The sequence below is a fragment of the Denticeps clupeoides genome, chromosome 10, assembly GCF_900700375.1.
Source record: "Denticeps clupeoides chromosome 10, fDenClu1.1, whole genome shotgun sequence".
NCBI lineage: Eukaryota > Metazoa > Chordata > Actinopteri > Clupeiformes > Denticipitidae > Denticeps > Denticeps clupeoides.
Window position 1 is genome coordinate 14,079,961 of NC_041716.1, and position 17,257 is coordinate 14,097,217.

A 17,257-nucleotide genomic window follows, 5' to 3' on the forward strand; every position below is an offset into this window, starting at 1 on the left:
AAATCCCAGATGATCCAAGGAATATCAATGAGGATGAATCCAGACACATCCAAGAGAAGTATCTAAATTCCATGATCAAAAGTTCAGCAGCAGCTCAGTCACAAGCTTACTATTCCATCACAAGCTCATCAGAGCTCCCTGTTATAAAACAAATGATCTACAATTTCCTGGTTTATATTACTTAAAAAAAAAAGAAAGAAAAGTAAACACGAGTAAATATGTTTATTTCTCAAGAGAAATTAAGCAATAGGTCATTAATGACCACAACGGTTAGATTACAAAAGCACATACAACACATTAGATTAAAAAGCACATAAAAGTCCAATACTAGAAGTGAACTGTATTGAAAAGAAAGTGTTGGTTGATTATATATATATATATATATTTTAAAAAAGGGTAAAAAGTACAGATCCCATAGGGCCACACATATCAATACTGACACCTAAAAATGTGTCAGCTGTCAGCATCTCAGAAATAGATTTAGAAGCTTCCTCATATTGGCAGACATTTGAGATGCCACAAGAAATGTGTAATAAGCTGTCTTCACCCATCCACCAAGTTAAAGGAAAGGTGCTCCTCACCAAGAGCAATGGCTAACATGATAGTGCCCCCTGCCATCAGCCCCAGGACCTGCAGGAGTAAGCGCGGCAATGGCCTCAAGGTGCCCCAGTCTCCATGTAGCATCTCTGGCATCTATTTTCAGGTAAGGGACACATTTAGGACAAGACGGGATCAAACATGATATATCCAGGTACAGAATCAAAAACTCACCATGTCTACCAGAGCCACATAGAGGAAAACCCCTGCAGTCAGTGTGAGGACCCAGGAGGACACTGGTGCCCAGTGAACCCCTAGCAATGTGCCCATAAGCACTCCCAAAAATCCCAGAGCTGAAGATAGCACACTGAAAACTGCTAGTCTCCGCATGGGCCAGCCCGCAGCCAGCAGCACTGCCAGGTCCCCTGAAGAAATTCAAGATTTTGATTGGTCACATGCATAGTTTCAGCAGTACAACATGCACTGCAATGTTTCCTGAATCACTGTACATTCTTAAGAATAAAAAAGAATAAAATAAATAAAAATGATGATCAGGTCCCTCTTTGTCCCTCTTTGCCATGAAAATGAACTTAATCCCAAAGTAACACATTTCCACTGCATTCCAGCCCTGCCACAAGAGGACCTGCTGAGATCATTTCAGTGTTCCTCTTGTTAACACAAGTGATAGTGTTGAGGAGCACAAGGCTGGAGATCATTCTGTCATGCTGATCAAGTTAGAAAAGCAGACAGGATGCTTTAAAATGAAGGTGATGCTTGAAATTTTTGTTCTTCCTCTTAACCATGGTTACCTGATAGGAAACATGTGCAGACATCATAGTGTTGCATAAAAAGGGCTTCACAGGCAAGAATATTACTGCTACTAAGATTGCACCTAAATCAACCATTTATCAGATCATCAAAAAGGTTCAAGTGTAGTGAAGAAGACTTCAGGGTTACAAAAAAAAGTCCAGCAAGCGCCAGGACCGTGTGCTAAAGATGATTCAGCTGCGGGATCGGGGCGCCACCAGTGCAGCGCTTGCTCAGGAATGGCAGCAGGCAAGTGTGAGGGCATCTGCACGTACAGTGAGGTGAAGACTTTTGGAGGATGGCCTGATGTCAGGAAGGGCAGCAAAGAAGCCACTTCTTTCCAAGAAAAACATCAAGGACGGACTGATATTCTGCAAAAAGTACAGGGATTGGACTGCTGACATTTTCGTTTGTTCAGGGCATCTGGAAAAATTATTGTTCAGAGAAGAAAAGGTGAGCGCCACCATCAGTCCTGTCACATGCCAACAGTAAAGCATCCAAAAATTCTAACAAACTCCAAGCACTGATTATGAAGGAATGGGTCACCATCAGTCAGGATTTGGCCCAGAAGTTGATTGACAGCATGTCAGGGTTAATTGCAGACCAACACTTCAAATATTGACTCTTTGCATAAACTTGATGTAATTGTGGATAAAAGCCTTTAAAACTTATCAAATGTTGTAATTATACTTCAATACAGCACAGAAACAACTGACAAAAAGATCTAAAGACACTGAAGCAGCAAAATTGTGAAAAACATGTATTTGTGTCGTTCTCAAAACATTTGGCCATGACTGTAAGTGTGTTCATGTGTGTGGTGTAAGTGTAACCACTGTTGGGCAGTAAAACCCTCCATTTGCTCGCTTTCAATAACCCTATAATCCACAACAGAGTGCCAAAGCCAGACCATTGTGGCAGTCACACTTTACTCAGTATTAATACTTTCTCCACTAACAAATAGTGCAAGAGATTAGAATTTCCAAAATAACCATAATGCTGCACTTACTAATCATTTTATCACTGTAGTTAGAGTGCACCTTTGGAGAACTTTTGGCTTATTGCCCCTGAGAAGGAACAATCTATGTGATAAGATATTTGTAAATGAGATACTGTTTAATCATTTAATCTTTCTTAATATTGTGGCAGTGGTAACAAAACAGGAAGCTGATCAAGATATCAGTTTGAGTGTGATCATTTAAACTTGTAAAACCTTTTACGTTCTCTTGGTACACTGAGAGAATAGTTAAAAGTTCATAAGAGCCCAATTCTTAATAACTTTTACCTTTTAGAAACTAGGATGAGTCGTAGTATCTAACACTTTTTATTCCAACTAATAGCTAAATTAAGATCAAATTAGTTTGTAGGTTAAACTTATTTTTCATGAATAACAACACTGTGTGCAAAAACGTTTTCTGAACCATCAAGGTGCCTCTGAGTTACCCTTGAGAAAGGTAACACCCCCACACACAGCTCCCTGGACGCTGTTTTGTGGATGGTAGTAGCCTAGTGGGTAACACACTTGCCTATGAACCAAAATACCATAAAGTGACAGGTTCAAACCCAACTTACTACCATTGTGTCCCCGAGCAAGACACTTAACCCTGAGTGTCTTCTGGGGGACTGTCCCTGTAACTAATGATTGTAATTCGCTCTGGAAGAGGGTGTCTTCTAAATGCCATAAATGTAAATGGAAACTTACCCAGCTCATGTGGAAGCTCATGACACAGCACAGCCACACTTGTACTAAGACCACCAGCCAAGCTCTGGGAAAAGGCGACTCCTTGGGGTGCAGGAAGGGAGAAACTGTTTTATTTGTAGCGTGACTTGATTTAGGGGGACAAAATCCACCCAATTGCTTTGCTGTAAGCTGAGCTCGTGACAGTACAGCGACAAAATAAAATAGGTGTGCGGTATATTTCACTGCATGTTGTTCGTGTCACGGCATACAAGTACTTTAACTGTTATTTTGCTCCTTTTTTACTGAGCTGACAAGATCACTAAGAATTTAAGCAACAGTGTTCCCCTGACAGGGCAAAACAAACACAGCTGAGATCAGCAGCGTGTGCGGTCCCCTGCATGCAGAAAATAAGGAACCAAGAGAACAAGTTTTTTTTCTCACCAATGGCCAGTCCATCGGTGATGTTGTGAATACCATCTCCCATGACCACCATCCACACCAAGCTGCCTAGGCTAGTGTGATCCTGGCCGGGTGACCCATGGGAGTGTCCGTGCCCCGATTGTGCAGTTGTAGCAGTCACAGGGTCGGAAGACTCTGAAACAACAAAAAAATATATTCTATACACCATGTCTTCATTGCAGTATGGGACTAGATCATATGTCAGACACTATGGCCCCAGACACAGACAATTTAAACCTTAATGCAATAACAGTATTTATTGTTCGTATGGCTATTATGAAGCAGTTCACATACATTATCTGTACACAAAGACTAAAAAACATCTGTTACAACTCACCCTGCAGTGCAGGGCAGAGCTCCAGTTGTGGGTCAGGGTCTTGCTGTTTCTTCTTTCTTTTCTGATCATAAAATAGTCCAGCAAGCAAGCATGCAACATAAGTAATTTGCACCTCTGTACACACTGTTCTATATTGTTATATATTTAACATTGCATATAGTATCCATGAAAACCAAAGGGTATACATTCAGTTATTGTGTCACCTTCATTTGCTGTCTGAGGGCCAGCAGGCTCTCCACCAGGAAGAGCAGGAAGATTCCTCCAAGAACACTCAGGCCCTTGAGGATCGAATCCTGGTGTCCATTGTGTGGCGCAGAAGTAGCCTACAAGCAGTACATGCAAATGTCAGAAACGTTAAAGATTTTCATCCAAAAAGTAACTATGATGTGCACTGTCTCTAAAAAACAGATCCAGACACCTTCAGACAAGAGCACAAAATGTTAACAGGTGATTCCTTATTTCTATGCACATACCCTTCTATTGCCTTCTGGATGCACAGGTTGATTGTTAGAAATATTAGAACATGTTATGATTTTTTTCTCTTTCATAGGTACTGATGTAGTGTTCTTAAGGACCACACCATGTGTACAGAAGTGCTGAATTGTTTCGAACATCATTACACTGCTTTTTCAGGCCTTTTGCTATAGTTCCCTAATATTAATAGAAAACAGTAGATTTTTGGCCCTCAAAACCCATGGCCATGTATCAGAGAGTGTGTGATCTCTTATAATTTGCAGTTCTTGTTCAGTGTGGTGCTTGAGATCACATTTCCCATATCTCTATATTGCCTACAAATAAAATCCTGATTCTTTTTCCTAGCTGCACTTTTTTTTGCAACCATACCCCATAAGCATTCTTAATTTACAGTGAATGCTCACTTTTGGACATATAAAGCATCAACTGTTGAGACGTGCAACATACGTGCGGCAGGAGATGGAGTAAGGCATCCCCACACAAAGTGCCCACCGCCAGGGCCGCTAAGGGGCAGAGGACAGACTGAATGCAGGCAGGGGGCAGCAGTGGTGCCAAGCCAAGAGCCAGCAGGGAGGGCAGGCTGATGACAGTCAAAGCCAGACAGCTCCAGCCCATAGCTGCAACACACATAAAAAAAATAATAGTGCAGTGACCCCTGACACAAACACACACACACACACACACACATTATCAGTTTTTGCATTTAACTGTATAAGATATCCCACACATGCACGCACCCTTGAGGAAAGCCATGTTTCCTTCTGTATCTGCATGGTCTGGCTCAGAGTGGCGGAGACAAACTCCACTGTCAATCTGGTAGAGTAGGGCAGGGCAGAGGAAGGTGAAGTGAGAGGGGGTGATGTGGGACGTGCTCCCCAGTCCAAAGTTCCACAGGAGCTGAGTGACATTCAGGCACTGTCAAGGACAGGAAGGAAATTGTTGAGGGAAATTCAGGACACACTTCATGAAACCTCATCAACAACTTCATTTGAACTCAGATAAGTGGAAGGTGTCAAAGCAGTCGACACGACCTGAACTTTGACCTTCAAAGCTGATATGCAGAGGTAATCAGCACTGAATACTGTACTGTGAACTCTAGCGGATTGTTCTGAGGTTTTTACTCACATGCCCATGGAGGTGTTTCTTTGTAGGGTGATCAAAGAGGATTGATGATTTACCAAAGAGTCCATGTTTACTGGTAATCAGAGACAGAATTATTAAATTATGGATTCAAATGTCATAAAAAGCACAAACACTAATCTCACGTTTCTAGAAAACATTAAAATTTTAACACTTGTTTCCAAAATCTGCAACTGATTAGTTGAACTTTATATCTAAATGCCCTAATGACAATTATGCTTTCATTATAGAAATGTAGGTTTAAAAAAAAAAAAAAAAGGATTTTCCAGAACATTCTGTTTATATTGTATTACTAGTTACATAACCTTGTATTCACACTCTTTTGGCGGCTAAATAGGCTGCCAGTCACACTCACATCTATAAGCCACCCCTGTCAGCCTGTCTCTCTTCTCTAGTCTTATATTTTTATCATGCCCAGGATGGACAACTCTGAATTTTGGACACACAGCTTTACAATGTTTACCTGTAATTAGACACAATAAAGCAAAGACTCAAGAGAATCATGTGCCATCTCACCTCTGCGTTTTGGGTGAGGCAGTTGGAACAGGCTGAGGCTCTGAAAGAGTGTGTGTTTGTGTAAGACCATCTGTCTGTGTCTGGGATGGACGTGCCCCTCCTTGTCGGATCTCCAGCATGCTGACCTCCCCCAGGCCCAGGCTGCCCAGCAGCTTCTGGAGGCCGTTGTATGTCAAGGTCCCATTGGATCCGTAATGCAGGAACAGTTGCTGCAGGTAGTATACCTGGGGTTTAACACATTAATTAGTGGGGCAGTGGTGGCCTGGCGGCTAGGGAAGGTTCCCCACACGCTGCTCGTCCTGTGCACCACGTGCTGTGCTGCAGTGTATCACAATGACAAAAACAATCACTTTCATCAGATGACGAATGCTACGCAGCCCTAGGATGTGACACCAATCACAAGAAATACTTTTCAATCCACTAAGAAACTAAAAAGTACCCCAGTTTTCTTAACTCTGTTGAAAGTGCAAGATAAATCCCTCTTACTAAACAATAATAATAAAAAAAAGAATCAAAGAAAATCAATGTTCCAGTGCTTTATTTAATTTGGTTTTGGCTCAATCAGATTTTTATCTTTATAAGATTAAATAAATGTGTAACCATAGAAATGGAAAACAATACTTTCTCAGATATTTGTGAATATATCCTACACAAGCTGTCACATTCTCCACCTACTAGTAAAAACATTTTTTGCAGCGTAACCAGAAAAACACAGATTATATTGTCCATACAGATTTTACTATACTGTCATACAAAAGTGATATTGTGAAAATACCGTAACTTCTTTTTTAGGCTGTCTTGATCATTTCCAATTGAATACTCTTGTATTTTGACTCAATGCTTGAATTCTGTGCTATCGTTCCTCAACAATAACGCCCAATAGTTACTCTGTTTCTAATTGACATTTTTATATTTAAACCAAGATACTTCATGAAACTACATTAAGCACCATGAATGCTGCTGTTGTATTACCATCATAAAGATGTGGTTGCCGCCCAGTCATATGACACAAAAAAAAAAACTTTCTGGATGTCCTCACCTGCTCCTCCACTGCATCCTCGAGATTTTCAGAGGGTCCGCTGACTTCTGACCCCGTTGGGTTCCGTGAGTCAAGCTCTTGTGTGGAGCTGCACCGCACCGCTCCGGGCATTAGCAGCATTCCCAAATGCAGGAACAACAACAGCCTGGAAGACTGGGACATCCTGCCATAGAGTGTCTATTATTAATAAAATATTAAGTTGAAAACAAACAAACAAACAAATAAATGAATTATAGAAGCCTGCTTAGTGTTTAAATACTTGTTTAGTGTTTAAATGCTGGTGAACCATGCAATTATTTCCTTGTACAAAAGAGTAAATATAAAAATGCTGGAGAGATCTATATATGCACACACACACGTACAGTACACGCCAAAAGTTTGGACACGCCTTCTCATTCAATGTGTTTTCTTTATTTTAATGACCATTTACATTGGTAGATTCTCACTGAAGGCATCAAAACTATGAATGAACACATGTGGAGTTATGTATTTAACAAAAAAAGGTGAAATAACTGAAAACATGTTTTATATTCTAGTTTCTTCAAAATAGCCGCCCTTTGCTCTGATTACTGCTTTGCACACTCTTGGCATTCTCTCGATGAGCTTCAAGAGGTCGTCACCTGAAATGGTTTTCCAACCATCTTGAAGGAGTTCCCAGAGGTGTTTAGCACTTGTTGGCCCCTTTGCCTTCACTCTGCGGTCCAGCTCACCCCAAACCATCTCGATTGGGTTCAGGTCCGGTGACTGTGGAGGTCAGGTCTCCCCTTTTTGTTAAGTACATAACTCCACATGTGTTCATTCATAGTTTTGATGCCTTCAGTGGTCAAATAAAGAACACACACTGAAAGAGAAGGTGTTCAAACATTTGGCCTGTACTGTATGTCTGTGTACGTGTGTGTTTATATATATATATATATATATATATATATATATATATAGAGAGAGAGAGAGAGAGAGAGAGAGAGAGAGAGAGAGACCATGCACAATCTCTCCAGGAAGCCCAGAAACACCTTCGACATATTGTGTCTGTTGCACACGTTTTACACGGAGCCTTTGATTGAGGTCTCGACGCATAAGAAAATAAGGACTAACAGGCCTGACCTACCTGGCTCCATAGATCAGCTCCGCCACTGGATTCCCGTTCAAATAAGCGTTACCAGAACACAGCAACGCGGTGCAGCTCCCCGTCCGCTGCAGTTACACTGATTGTTACACCCCATAAAAGACATGTGAGTATACGCGCACCGAGCATGTGCTCTGGTTCTGTTTGTACTACCAACAAAGGGCTTATTGATTAAAGTTGATGACTTCTTTTTAGCTCCCTTGACGATTCGCATGTGCATTGCGGCAGTGATATATAAATACAAACCCTAAAATCGAATTTTTCCAGGTACGTAAAAAGTGTAGTGCCAAGTGACGCCAAACATTTTTAGTTCGTTTCAAGGTCCCGCAATTCCAGTGACTTGAGGGAATGTTCGTTTCCTTTTATTCCCGTAACGTTTATGTGTTTTGCTTTCTTTATAATTTCGGAAACATTCATACACGGGCATAAGAAATATCCAGGGTTGCAGAAAACTTCGGAAACATTTCAAGTACCTTTAGTAGCTTTGTCGGTCTTTATTTGAGTAAATATTTTAATGAACTGTCTACGTTTAGTAGAAATTTCAGAGTTTAGATTCCCAACAGGTGGCGCCAAAGACGCGCCGAATGTGCGGAATATACTCGCTGCTGCGCCAAATTAAACGGCTTGCATACTTTGATTTAAACACCTACTGTAAATTGTAATCCTCTCTCTATATTTTTATATATTTTTTGTTTCTTGGAACAAGCCCGGGTAAACGGGGAGGGATGCGCCAGGAAGGGCATCCGGCGTTAAATTGTGCGGACAGATTGAAGAATATATCCCAAAATAAGGCCTCGGTGTTTAAATGTCCCCAAGATGATCGCCGGTGTTATAGTTACTGTGTGATGGAGGTACGTGGTGTCGTGTGAGTCGGAATGTGTGCGCATCACGACTCGCGTCCGATTGGCCGACACCGGGCTTTTTCGGCAGGATGGGCGGGGCCGTCTCGGCTCTGTGCCCCGCCCCCTCGTTGCGTAGCAGCGGACCGCGTAGGTGGACCCGAGTTTCGCGGAGCGGCGCGGACGAGCCACGCTTTCTCGGATACAAGCCGCCTGTAAACACGGGAGCGCGTCCGCGGAGCGAGGTACTGTTCGCCCGCCGCGAGTGCGGGGCCCGGACTGCAGCAGAGCGTTTAACCTGACTGGACTGGTGTTGCTGTTAGCGGGGGTTAGCTAGCAGGCTAACGTTGACCCACGGCGGACGGTCTGTTTATGTTAAAGGTCCGTACATTTTGTTAGAGGTCAGCTGGACTGTTTGCACCGTCCCGGTACGCGTTCCGTTAAACGGCCCCTTTATTCTGTAATTCGACGGCGCGGTATTCCATTCGTTGGTCCACCGCCGAGGGCTGGTCTTCGCCGGCGTCGTGCCGAAATCTCACACCCTGCCGGAAATCTGCCCTCTCCGCCGCCGAACTAGTACCTACTTTCTACGAAAGATCCGCGTTCCCGTACACTTGTCTGCAGCGGCGCGACTCTTACGACCAGAATACGACGTGTGCCTTGTCGCCCGTGTCAGAGGTCGCGGCGTCGGACCATTTCCCCTTCACCCTCTCCGCCTTTAACAGCAGCGATACAAAATTATTCCAGCACTTTGCCCTTTTATTTCCAAAAGCGAGAAACTCACGCCACCCGTTTCATCAACACATGCGACAACCCACCACGTACATTCATTTTATCTTACGGGGGGGCTGCTTTCGGCGCGACACGGGCCTGCCAGTCGCCTGGTCACCCTACTGCCTTGCCTGCAGGTACAGCCTGACGTTCGTACGCGGACCGCGAAGCTGTCCGCGGTGTAATGCGACAGTGGCAGAAGCACGCATCGCGGTGGACGCGCCCCGGTCGCGGGTGTCTGTTCGCACCGCCCGCCCTGAGCCCAGAAGCCCGTTTAAATGTCGTAACGTAATCGGCCTGCCTACATGGCACGGCTAGCTGGCAAGCTAGCGGCGCCGCTTTTAGCTGCCGGAATCTCTGCTTGGCTCTCGGTGGAATCGTTTCCTAAACGCTCCCTCGTGTGATTTCAGCGAAACACAGGCGGCACCATTCGGTTTCCTTCCCGCTCTGCGGGGCTTTAAAGCCCATTCAGTGACCAAACCCGCGTGGATGCTAGTGCGCTAGCATGCCGCTCGTAGTGCGGATATCTTGTGACTGGACGTTGTTGAACGACGTTTCTTCTCGACCGCGCACGGTCGACGGGTTTATTGTTTTTTTTTTTTGATGAGACGCGAACCAACTGATTCTTACCATTCTGAATGTTTGTTGTTAATTTCGCGTTGTTGCTGTCGACCTGTTTACGTTTTTTAAATGCCGCGTAACGGGGTCACATTTTGGGAATGAACCTTGCTGATCGCCGGTGGCATCTGTTTTGGACCTGTGTACACTGTCATTGTTAAGTTGATGGGAACTGGCCATCCAGACCAAATGCTTTGGATTAATACGATACAGACTTCTGAAATCGAAGCCCATCATCTGAAACACACGATTCCCCGTAGGAAGAAAACAAAAGTAGTCACATGCTTTTTATTGTGTCCTGAATTTTACATTTCTTGACTCAATATTCCAAAAGGCATGCATAACATATGCTTGTATGCTATATAGAACCCTGAAACAGTTATTTGGATATGACTGATATTACAATAACCCCCCATAATAATAATCCTGGCACAAAACTGATGAGAAACATATCAGTAGAAAACAAAATATCATTGATCATAATGTTTCTCCTTTTTATATTTACAAAGATTTTAGTATATATAGCACCAAATCAAGTTATTCAGTATTCTGCTGAGTCTTAAGAAGGTATGTGAAGTGGTTAAAAGCAGAGGACACCGTGTGCTGTGCTGTGTGTCACTATGACAATCACTTCACTTTCACTTTAGTTTCAGGGTGAGTTCTAGGTGACTATTGTTTTGTGCCCCTTACAGCATGTTTGTATGGTTCTGTCAGTATTGCACCTTTCATGCTTTTTAAGTTAGCTTTTTGAGTGTTGACAGAGAACTTCAGGTCAATGTATGTAGGATCCCCTCTACCCTGTTTTGCCGTTTTGTTGAAAACTCCTCGTCCTCTTCGTGGCGTACACTGTACCATGCAGAAATGAGGTCACCAGCAGCCTGCTGGGACAGGAGACGTCTCTCATTTCAGCTGAAGGAAGTTAGAGAAGATTTGAGCCATGAAACATCAGAGCTGCCGTCCTCCATGAATTCAAAAAGCAGAACAGGTTACCTGAGCACTCGATTTATGGGAGGTAATTGTTTTTTGAGGGGGTGAGGTGTAGTCTCCCTACTGGTGGTGAAAACATTTCTTGGTTTGATAAGGCAAAATACAACTTTTCCTTGAGGTCCCCTTGAGCAAAGCACCGTCCCCACACGCTGTTCCCCGGGCACCTGTCATTGCTGTCCACTGCAGGCGGGGGGTTAAAAGCAGAGGACACATTTCGTTGTCACCATGGCAAAAACAGTCACTTTGATAATAACTTCTAAAATGAGACTGAATTGAGACTTAAAGAGTTCATTTGTAATTGCTCACCCATTTTAACATTTTGGTGATGGTGAACGTAAATCTTGTAATAACAGTTAAGGGATTTTCTTTTCTATTGCTTCTCATTGCTTGGGTTGTAGGGAGGTCTAGATGCTGGTCAGAAAATGGTACTGCCCAGGCGGAATCTGATTCTGTAGGAAACTCTGAGTTCTGGCTCTAATTTTTTCTGTCAGACTCAAAGGAGTGGACGTCTAGGTTTTGATGGGCTCATATGACCTGAGTGCAAAGTGCAGGGAAGTCATTTGAATTGAAAGTGAAGAGCCTACTAAAGGAAAGTTTTGACACAAACATGACCATGTAATTATTGCCATTTCTAACAAATTCTTGTTTCATATTTTTCTATTATATATAAGCTGTCAGAGGGAGGTTCTGGTTTCTGCCCTGAAGAGAAGAGACTTCAGCCCTGCAACCTATGAAAAAAATAACCCAGACATGAAGTCCAACACTCTGTGACCTGTGAGTACTGTCTTATTTTTATGAATAATTCATTCACTTATTCATTGTCTTCCATAATTTTCCCCCTTTCAGTTTCCTTTTCAGTTTACAAAATTTTGTGGCCTTTTGTATATGATTACTTCAGAAACGACTGCTCTAAGAAAAATAAATGCCTCTCAGCCAATCACAGGACAAGGTTGAGCTTTACTGTGGTAGAATAATGATCACATTATGGCTTGTTCTTCTGGAGATGTTCCATTTACATTACTCTGGAAATTATATTATATTATATGCATTTTTAATTTCAGGGTTTATCACTGCACAGTGCAAATGCAGGTTGGCCGGGGGGTCCTCCTCCATAAAATCCTCTGTCCAGAGTACTACAGCAGCTTATGGCATGCGAGTCCTTTTGCCAAAATGCCATCTTTCTGGAATACACTACAGAGAGATGCAGGCGCTGTAACAATGACAGAGCCTCTGCTGAAGCTACTCATTTCAAAGCAGCCTAGTTTAGGTTAGGCGTCGCGCCCACTCAGTCTCTTTGCAGATTTTTATTAAATATCTAATTCCAACCTCTCATGCAACATGAGTAAATAGTTACTTATTGATGAGGATGACAGCCACATAGCAGCCTTGTGCTTCCAAGATTCAAATCCAGGCTGTGTCCTCCCTGCTTGTGCACTCATTTTTCCTAGGTTCTCTTGTTTCTCTTGGATTGGTGACTCTGAATTGGCCATTGTTGTGAGTCGTGTGTGTGTGCGTGCGCGCGTGCACGCTATTGTGGTTGAGTTCCCACCCTATGCCTAATGTGCCAGGATGGGCTCCTGTAGCCATGACTGGCAATGTAGAGCGAGTGCACATGATATCTACAGTGTACAGATTTAATGTGTTTTAATGTATAAGTAAGGTCATCGCCACACCAGATATATGCAGCTTTGCCTATTTCACCTTGGGATGTCTTCAAGATTGGTTATCTGTGCTGGCCACTTGTTAATTTTTGTAATTGTAATTTTTTACAAACCTGCCATACGGCGTATTTCCACACCCTTTCACTGTAGCGACCTGCATTCCCTGCACTATTCTGCTGAATTGAGAGGGTCCCAGGGATGTGCCATGGGCTACGACGTCACCAGGTTCCAAGGGGAGGTGGATGAGGACCTGCTGTGTCCCATCTGCAGTGGAGTGCTGGAGGAGCCTGTACAGGTCTTTGAATCTGTTTTCATTCAAATAAACACGGTTCCATGCTTATTAATGAGCTGTGTTTTGTGTTGCAACGTGTCTCTTTTTCTTATAATTTGGGGAAAAATTTGAAACCTATAAAAAGTTCCTGATTTGCACAGATCTGTTTGCCCTCTATACACAACTCTCAGACTTCCAGTGTTCACAGATTCTTTAACAGATTAAGATTAGTGTTCTGACTGGGTCACTGGAGAACATTTTGAATTTGCGATCATTGTTTTTTTGAAAGGCAGATTTCAGTTCTGTTTGCATTATTACATTTTGAATACAACTTTCCCTCAGTGAAGGATTAATAGTAATAGGCAAAGTATAACCACCTGAACGTTTTATATAACTGTATTCATATTTTTGCTTTAATAATACCTCATGTCCTGATTATATAAGTTCAAGATCAGATCATGTTTATAACAATTTTCTTTGTCTTCCTTTTCTGCCCATTAGGCCCCACACTGTGAACATGCCTTTTGCAATGCCTGCATCACACAATGGTTCTCCCAGCAGCAGATCTGTCCAGTGGACCGCACAGTAGTAACTCTGGCCCATCTTCGGCCTGTGCCGCGCATCATGCGGAACATGCTTTCCAAGCTCCAGATCACCTGTGACAATGCCAGCTTCGGCTGCACTGCCACGCTGCGCCTTGACCAGCTGCAGTCGCACTTGAAGGACTGTGAGCACAACCCCAAAAGACCTGTTACCTGTGAGGACGGCTGTGGGTGAGTGTGCTTTGTCAGAGTTGCCAGAGATGGCTCAGAACCTGGGCTGGCTGCTATGCTGGGCTCTATGAAAATTTCCAACCACAGGGAAATTACACCGAGGCACAGAATAGCCTGGTGGGTGAAACGGCTCCTCTTCATCCGGCCATGATGCTCTTGGTTATCTTGATTGTCAGCAAATCAGTTGCGAATTTATGAAAAAGTAAATGAGAATTGACCCCGACTATAATACTTAATTCCGTATTATATGTCTTAACTGTTCATTTTACTTCTATAATTAGTTGTGTTTAGGCTTGTCTCTGACCTTTTGCCGTATTATTTTAAGTGTGACTCTAAAAGGCGTATTGCATTGTAGGCTGGAGATGCCAAAAGATGAGATCCCCTCCCACAACTGCATCAAGCACCTCCGCAGTGTGGTGCAGCAGCAGCAGACCAAAATTGCTGAGTTGGAGAAGACTGCGGCCGAGCACAAGCACCAGCTGGCTGAACAGGTGAGATTGATGTGGCACTTTAATATTGAAGAGGATTTTGATTAATGTCTGAATCCCAAATTGTAATGTATGTTGAAATGCAATCGTTTTATGAACATGATTCGTTATAAAATAAAGAGAAAGATATTAAGTGCTACAAAGATGCCACAACTTTATAGGAACGTAGACGTCTGAGCATTTTTATTGATCTATGTAACAGAAACGGGACATCCAGCTCCTCAAGGCCTACATGAGGGCTATCCGCAGCGCAAACCCAAACCTGCAGAACCTGGAGGAGAGCATAGAATACAACGAGATCCTGGAGTGAGTTTTCATGTCATTGCTGGGAAATCTAATACAATGACTGGTTGTCCATGACCAGCCTACTGTGTTATTTCACGCATGTCCTTATTCAGCAGCGTGTGGAAACGCGGTATGAGTTGGGAGCTGTGCACAGCTTTATCTGCACAGCCTGATTTATGCTTGACGTGACTGACTGTGCTGCAGAATAATCCCACACCACCAGACATGCCCTTGCAAATAGTAAATTGCAAGGTGTGGCAATTCTGCGGTCAGTGTAATGTGTAAAAATAAAGAAAGAAATGAAAAATCCCGAAATTCCTTCTCCAAATGCAATGGAAAGTGTACTTATTATGTGTAAGAGGAGATGATAAACCATCACCGGCACTGGTGTCTGCTTTTTTCGATCGATTCGCCTCCTACTCTCAGATATGCGCATTGGTGAAATGCCAGTTAATCTGCACCTTGCTTTAAAAGTTGAGAGGCGAATATAAGATATTAGATTGAGATATTGTTTTATTCGAAAGTTATGCTGTTTTGTGTGTGAAAAGAGACTAAATAACAATATAACAAGATGTGCAATATTTTTGTAGGTGTAATAAACATATAGACAGTAAGTAGTCTTTATAGTGCTGGTGTGTTTCATTATTCATGTACGGAGGCTTACATCTCTGGGCTCTCCGCAGGTGGGTGAACTCTCTCCAGCCTGCCCGGGTGACCCGCTGGGGCGGCATGATCTCCACGCCAGACGCTGTGCTCCAGGCCGTCATCAAACGCTCGCTTATCGACAGCGGCTGCCCCCTGTCCATCGTCAATGACCTGATCGAGAACGCCCACGAGCGAAACTGGCCGCAGGGCCTGGCAACGCTGGAGACGCGGCAAATGAACCGGCGCTACTACGAGAACTACGTGGCAAAGAGGATCCCAGGCAAACAAGCAGTGGTGGTGATGGCCTGTGAAAACCAACACATGGGAGAGGACATGATCTTGGAACCTGGTCTGGTCATGATCTTCGCCCATGGGGTAGAGGAGATTTTATAGTTTCCAGAAGATTGCTGGTTCTGCCATGTTCATAGTTGTGTTTTTTTTTTTTTTTTTTTTTTTATTTGCCCTCATGGTGATTTACTTCAAATAGCTCACTCCTCTCTGCACGCCAGAAGGTTTAATCAGTCATGGCCTGCAGAATGGACCTGCCAATCCCTTCCTTCTCCATGCAGACAGAAACTATAAAAAGACCAGCGGAGCTAAAACCATATGAAGTGAAGAAAGTCTTAAAGCATAAGCTGTGGAACGTGATTGTCTCCACTGTAATTTTTTTGCCTTACAAGGACAAAAGCGGAGAGCTGGGAGGAGAACCTCGGTAATCAGGACATTGTGGGACAGCTTACAGGAGTTTTATCATTGCAATGTCTCTGTTTGTCTCCCAGTCCTCACAGGACGACCGATGAGGGAAGCAGTGGACTGTTAGCTCTTTGGTCATGTGAATGCTGAAACTCTTGTGTAAAATACAGAGGATAAAGAAATATTAAAGGTATACTATCTATCTATTGTTGGTTAAGAAAGTCATATTTTGCTGTTTTTTTTCCCCCCCTGTGGCTTTTGGTTGAAGCTTCATTAATAAGCAACACTTCAGTTTTAGTCTTGTGAAGTGAGACACCAGAAGGAAGGAACTGTGTCTCGATGCCCTTTGCTCTTTTGCTTTAGAACTGTGGTTCTTCTCTGCCGGTAAAAGCTCAGTTCTTCTTAGAACTCCTCAAGTATTGCTCCATGTATTTGAGATTGTAAACTCAGTGTTGGCCAGATGTGTGGAGGCTGTGCCCGCATCTCCTCCTGACACTCTGGGGCATCCTGAGATGTCAAATTTAAACGTTTAAGAGTCGGATTTCTGACCTCTAACATGGAGATACCTCGAACTGAGCTGGAAAAACTCATCACTTGCTGTGGTTATCTGAGGGCACCGACTAATGGACACTTTTTATTTAATGAAGTGTGTGGATTTTTTTTTTTTCATTCCTTTTTCCCCCCCTAATGTTTAAAATGTTTTGGATCTGTGCTGTGCTTCAATTTTATGATTAACAGTGTGTAATGTTCTTGGTTATAATTTTTATTTTGCAGAAATTGTGCACTTTTGTTGAACACAGTAAATAAGAAGTGGGTCCAATTTAACTTTGTGCTGCAGTGTTTTTTTTTTTTTGTTTTTTTTTTTTTGCTGTTGGTTTTTTTTATTGTTATTAAATGATATTGAAATCTGTATCTAGTTTTTGGCCATAAAAGGGATATTTTTACTGTTTGTTTTAATGTAACGTCATTTAGAGAACAAGGATGCTTCACACGTGGATGAAGTCCTCTCCCTGTTTACACAGGCTTCTGTTTCCGTCGAACGTTCTCCTTCTAGCACTTCTCACACATATTCATTATGTTAATGAGCTCATGTGTCCACATCGTACAAGTCCTTTC

General features: G+C 43.0%; 2 protein-coding genes across 7 annotated transcripts; one reads left to right on the plus strand and one right to left on the minus strand.

Annotated features, from left to right (window-relative positions):
- Positions 1–203: 203 nt before the first annotated feature.
- slc39a5 (solute carrier family 39 member 5) lies at positions 204–10,430 on the minus strand. Of its 2 annotated transcripts, none has more exons than XM_028994766.1 (13): positions 10,351–10,430; positions 8,093–8,189; positions 6,988–7,150; positions 5,949–6,172; positions 5,418–5,487; positions 5,030–5,207; positions 4,740–4,909; positions 4,022–4,141; positions 3,819–3,879; positions 3,464–3,616; positions 3,044–3,124; positions 772–962; positions 204–693 (listed from the first exon to the last, which is right to left on the minus strand). In XM_028994766.1, exons 3-13 carry the CDS (start codon positions 7,147–7,149, stop codon positions 544–546), a joined length of 1,560 nt encoding a protein of 519 aa, XP_028850599.1. In that variant the 5' UTR covers position 7,150; positions 8,093–8,189; positions 10,351–10,430; the 3' UTR covers positions 204–543. The 2 variants fall into 2 exon arrangements, with proteins under 2 accessions (XP_028850599.1, XP_028850601.1); XM_028994768.1 differs by having other exon boundaries at positions 6,988–7,164.
- On the plus strand, positions 9,056–16,973 carry rnf41 (ring finger protein 41). 5 transcript variants are annotated; one of them, XM_028994770.1, is made up of 7 exons: positions 9,056–9,194; positions 11,997–12,099; positions 13,137–13,281; positions 13,759–14,030; positions 14,386–14,521; positions 14,721–14,824; positions 15,487–16,973. In XM_028994770.1, exons 3-7 carry the CDS (start codon positions 13,192–13,194, stop codon positions 15,839–15,841), a joined length of 957 nt encoding a protein of 318 aa, XP_028850603.1. In that variant the 5' UTR covers positions 9,056–9,194; positions 11,997–12,099; positions 13,137–13,191; the 3' UTR covers positions 15,842–16,973. The 5 variants fall into 5 exon arrangements, with proteins under 5 accessions (XP_028850603.1, XP_028850605.1, XP_028850606.1 ...); XM_028994772.1 differs by having other exon boundaries at positions 9,069–9,194; positions 12,004–12,099; XM_028994773.1 differs by having other exon boundaries at positions 9,114–9,857; positions 12,004–12,099.
- Positions 16,974–17,257: the final 284 nt, after the last annotated feature.

Bases quoted from the DNA above. Each gene is read 5' to 3' on its own strand.
- rnf41 (XM_028994769.1), top strand. From the start codon at position 13,006: ATGCAGCTTTGCCTATTTCACCTTGGGATGTCTTCAAGATTGGTTATC. The intron at 13,282-13,758 runs GTCTTTGAATCT...TCTGCCCATTAG, and splicing joins TGCTGGAGGAGCCTGTACAG to GCCCCACACTGTGAACATGC. The intron at 14,825-15,486 runs GTGAGTTTTCAT...GGCTCTCCGCAG, and splicing joins GAATACAACGAGATCCTGGA to GTGGGTGAACTCTCTCCAGC.
- slc39a5 (XM_028994766.1), bottom strand. From the start codon at position 7,149: ATGTCCCAGTCTTCCAGGCTGTTGTTGTTCCTGCATTTGGGAATGCTG. The intron at 6,173-6,987 runs GTGAGGACATCC...GTTAAACCCCAG, and splicing joins AGGATGCAGTGGAGGAGCAG to GTATACTACCTGCAGCAACT. The intron at 3,880-4,021 runs GTGACACAATAA...TTTTATGATCAG, and splicing joins CCCTCAGACAGCAAATGAAG to AAAAGAAAGAAGAAACAGCA.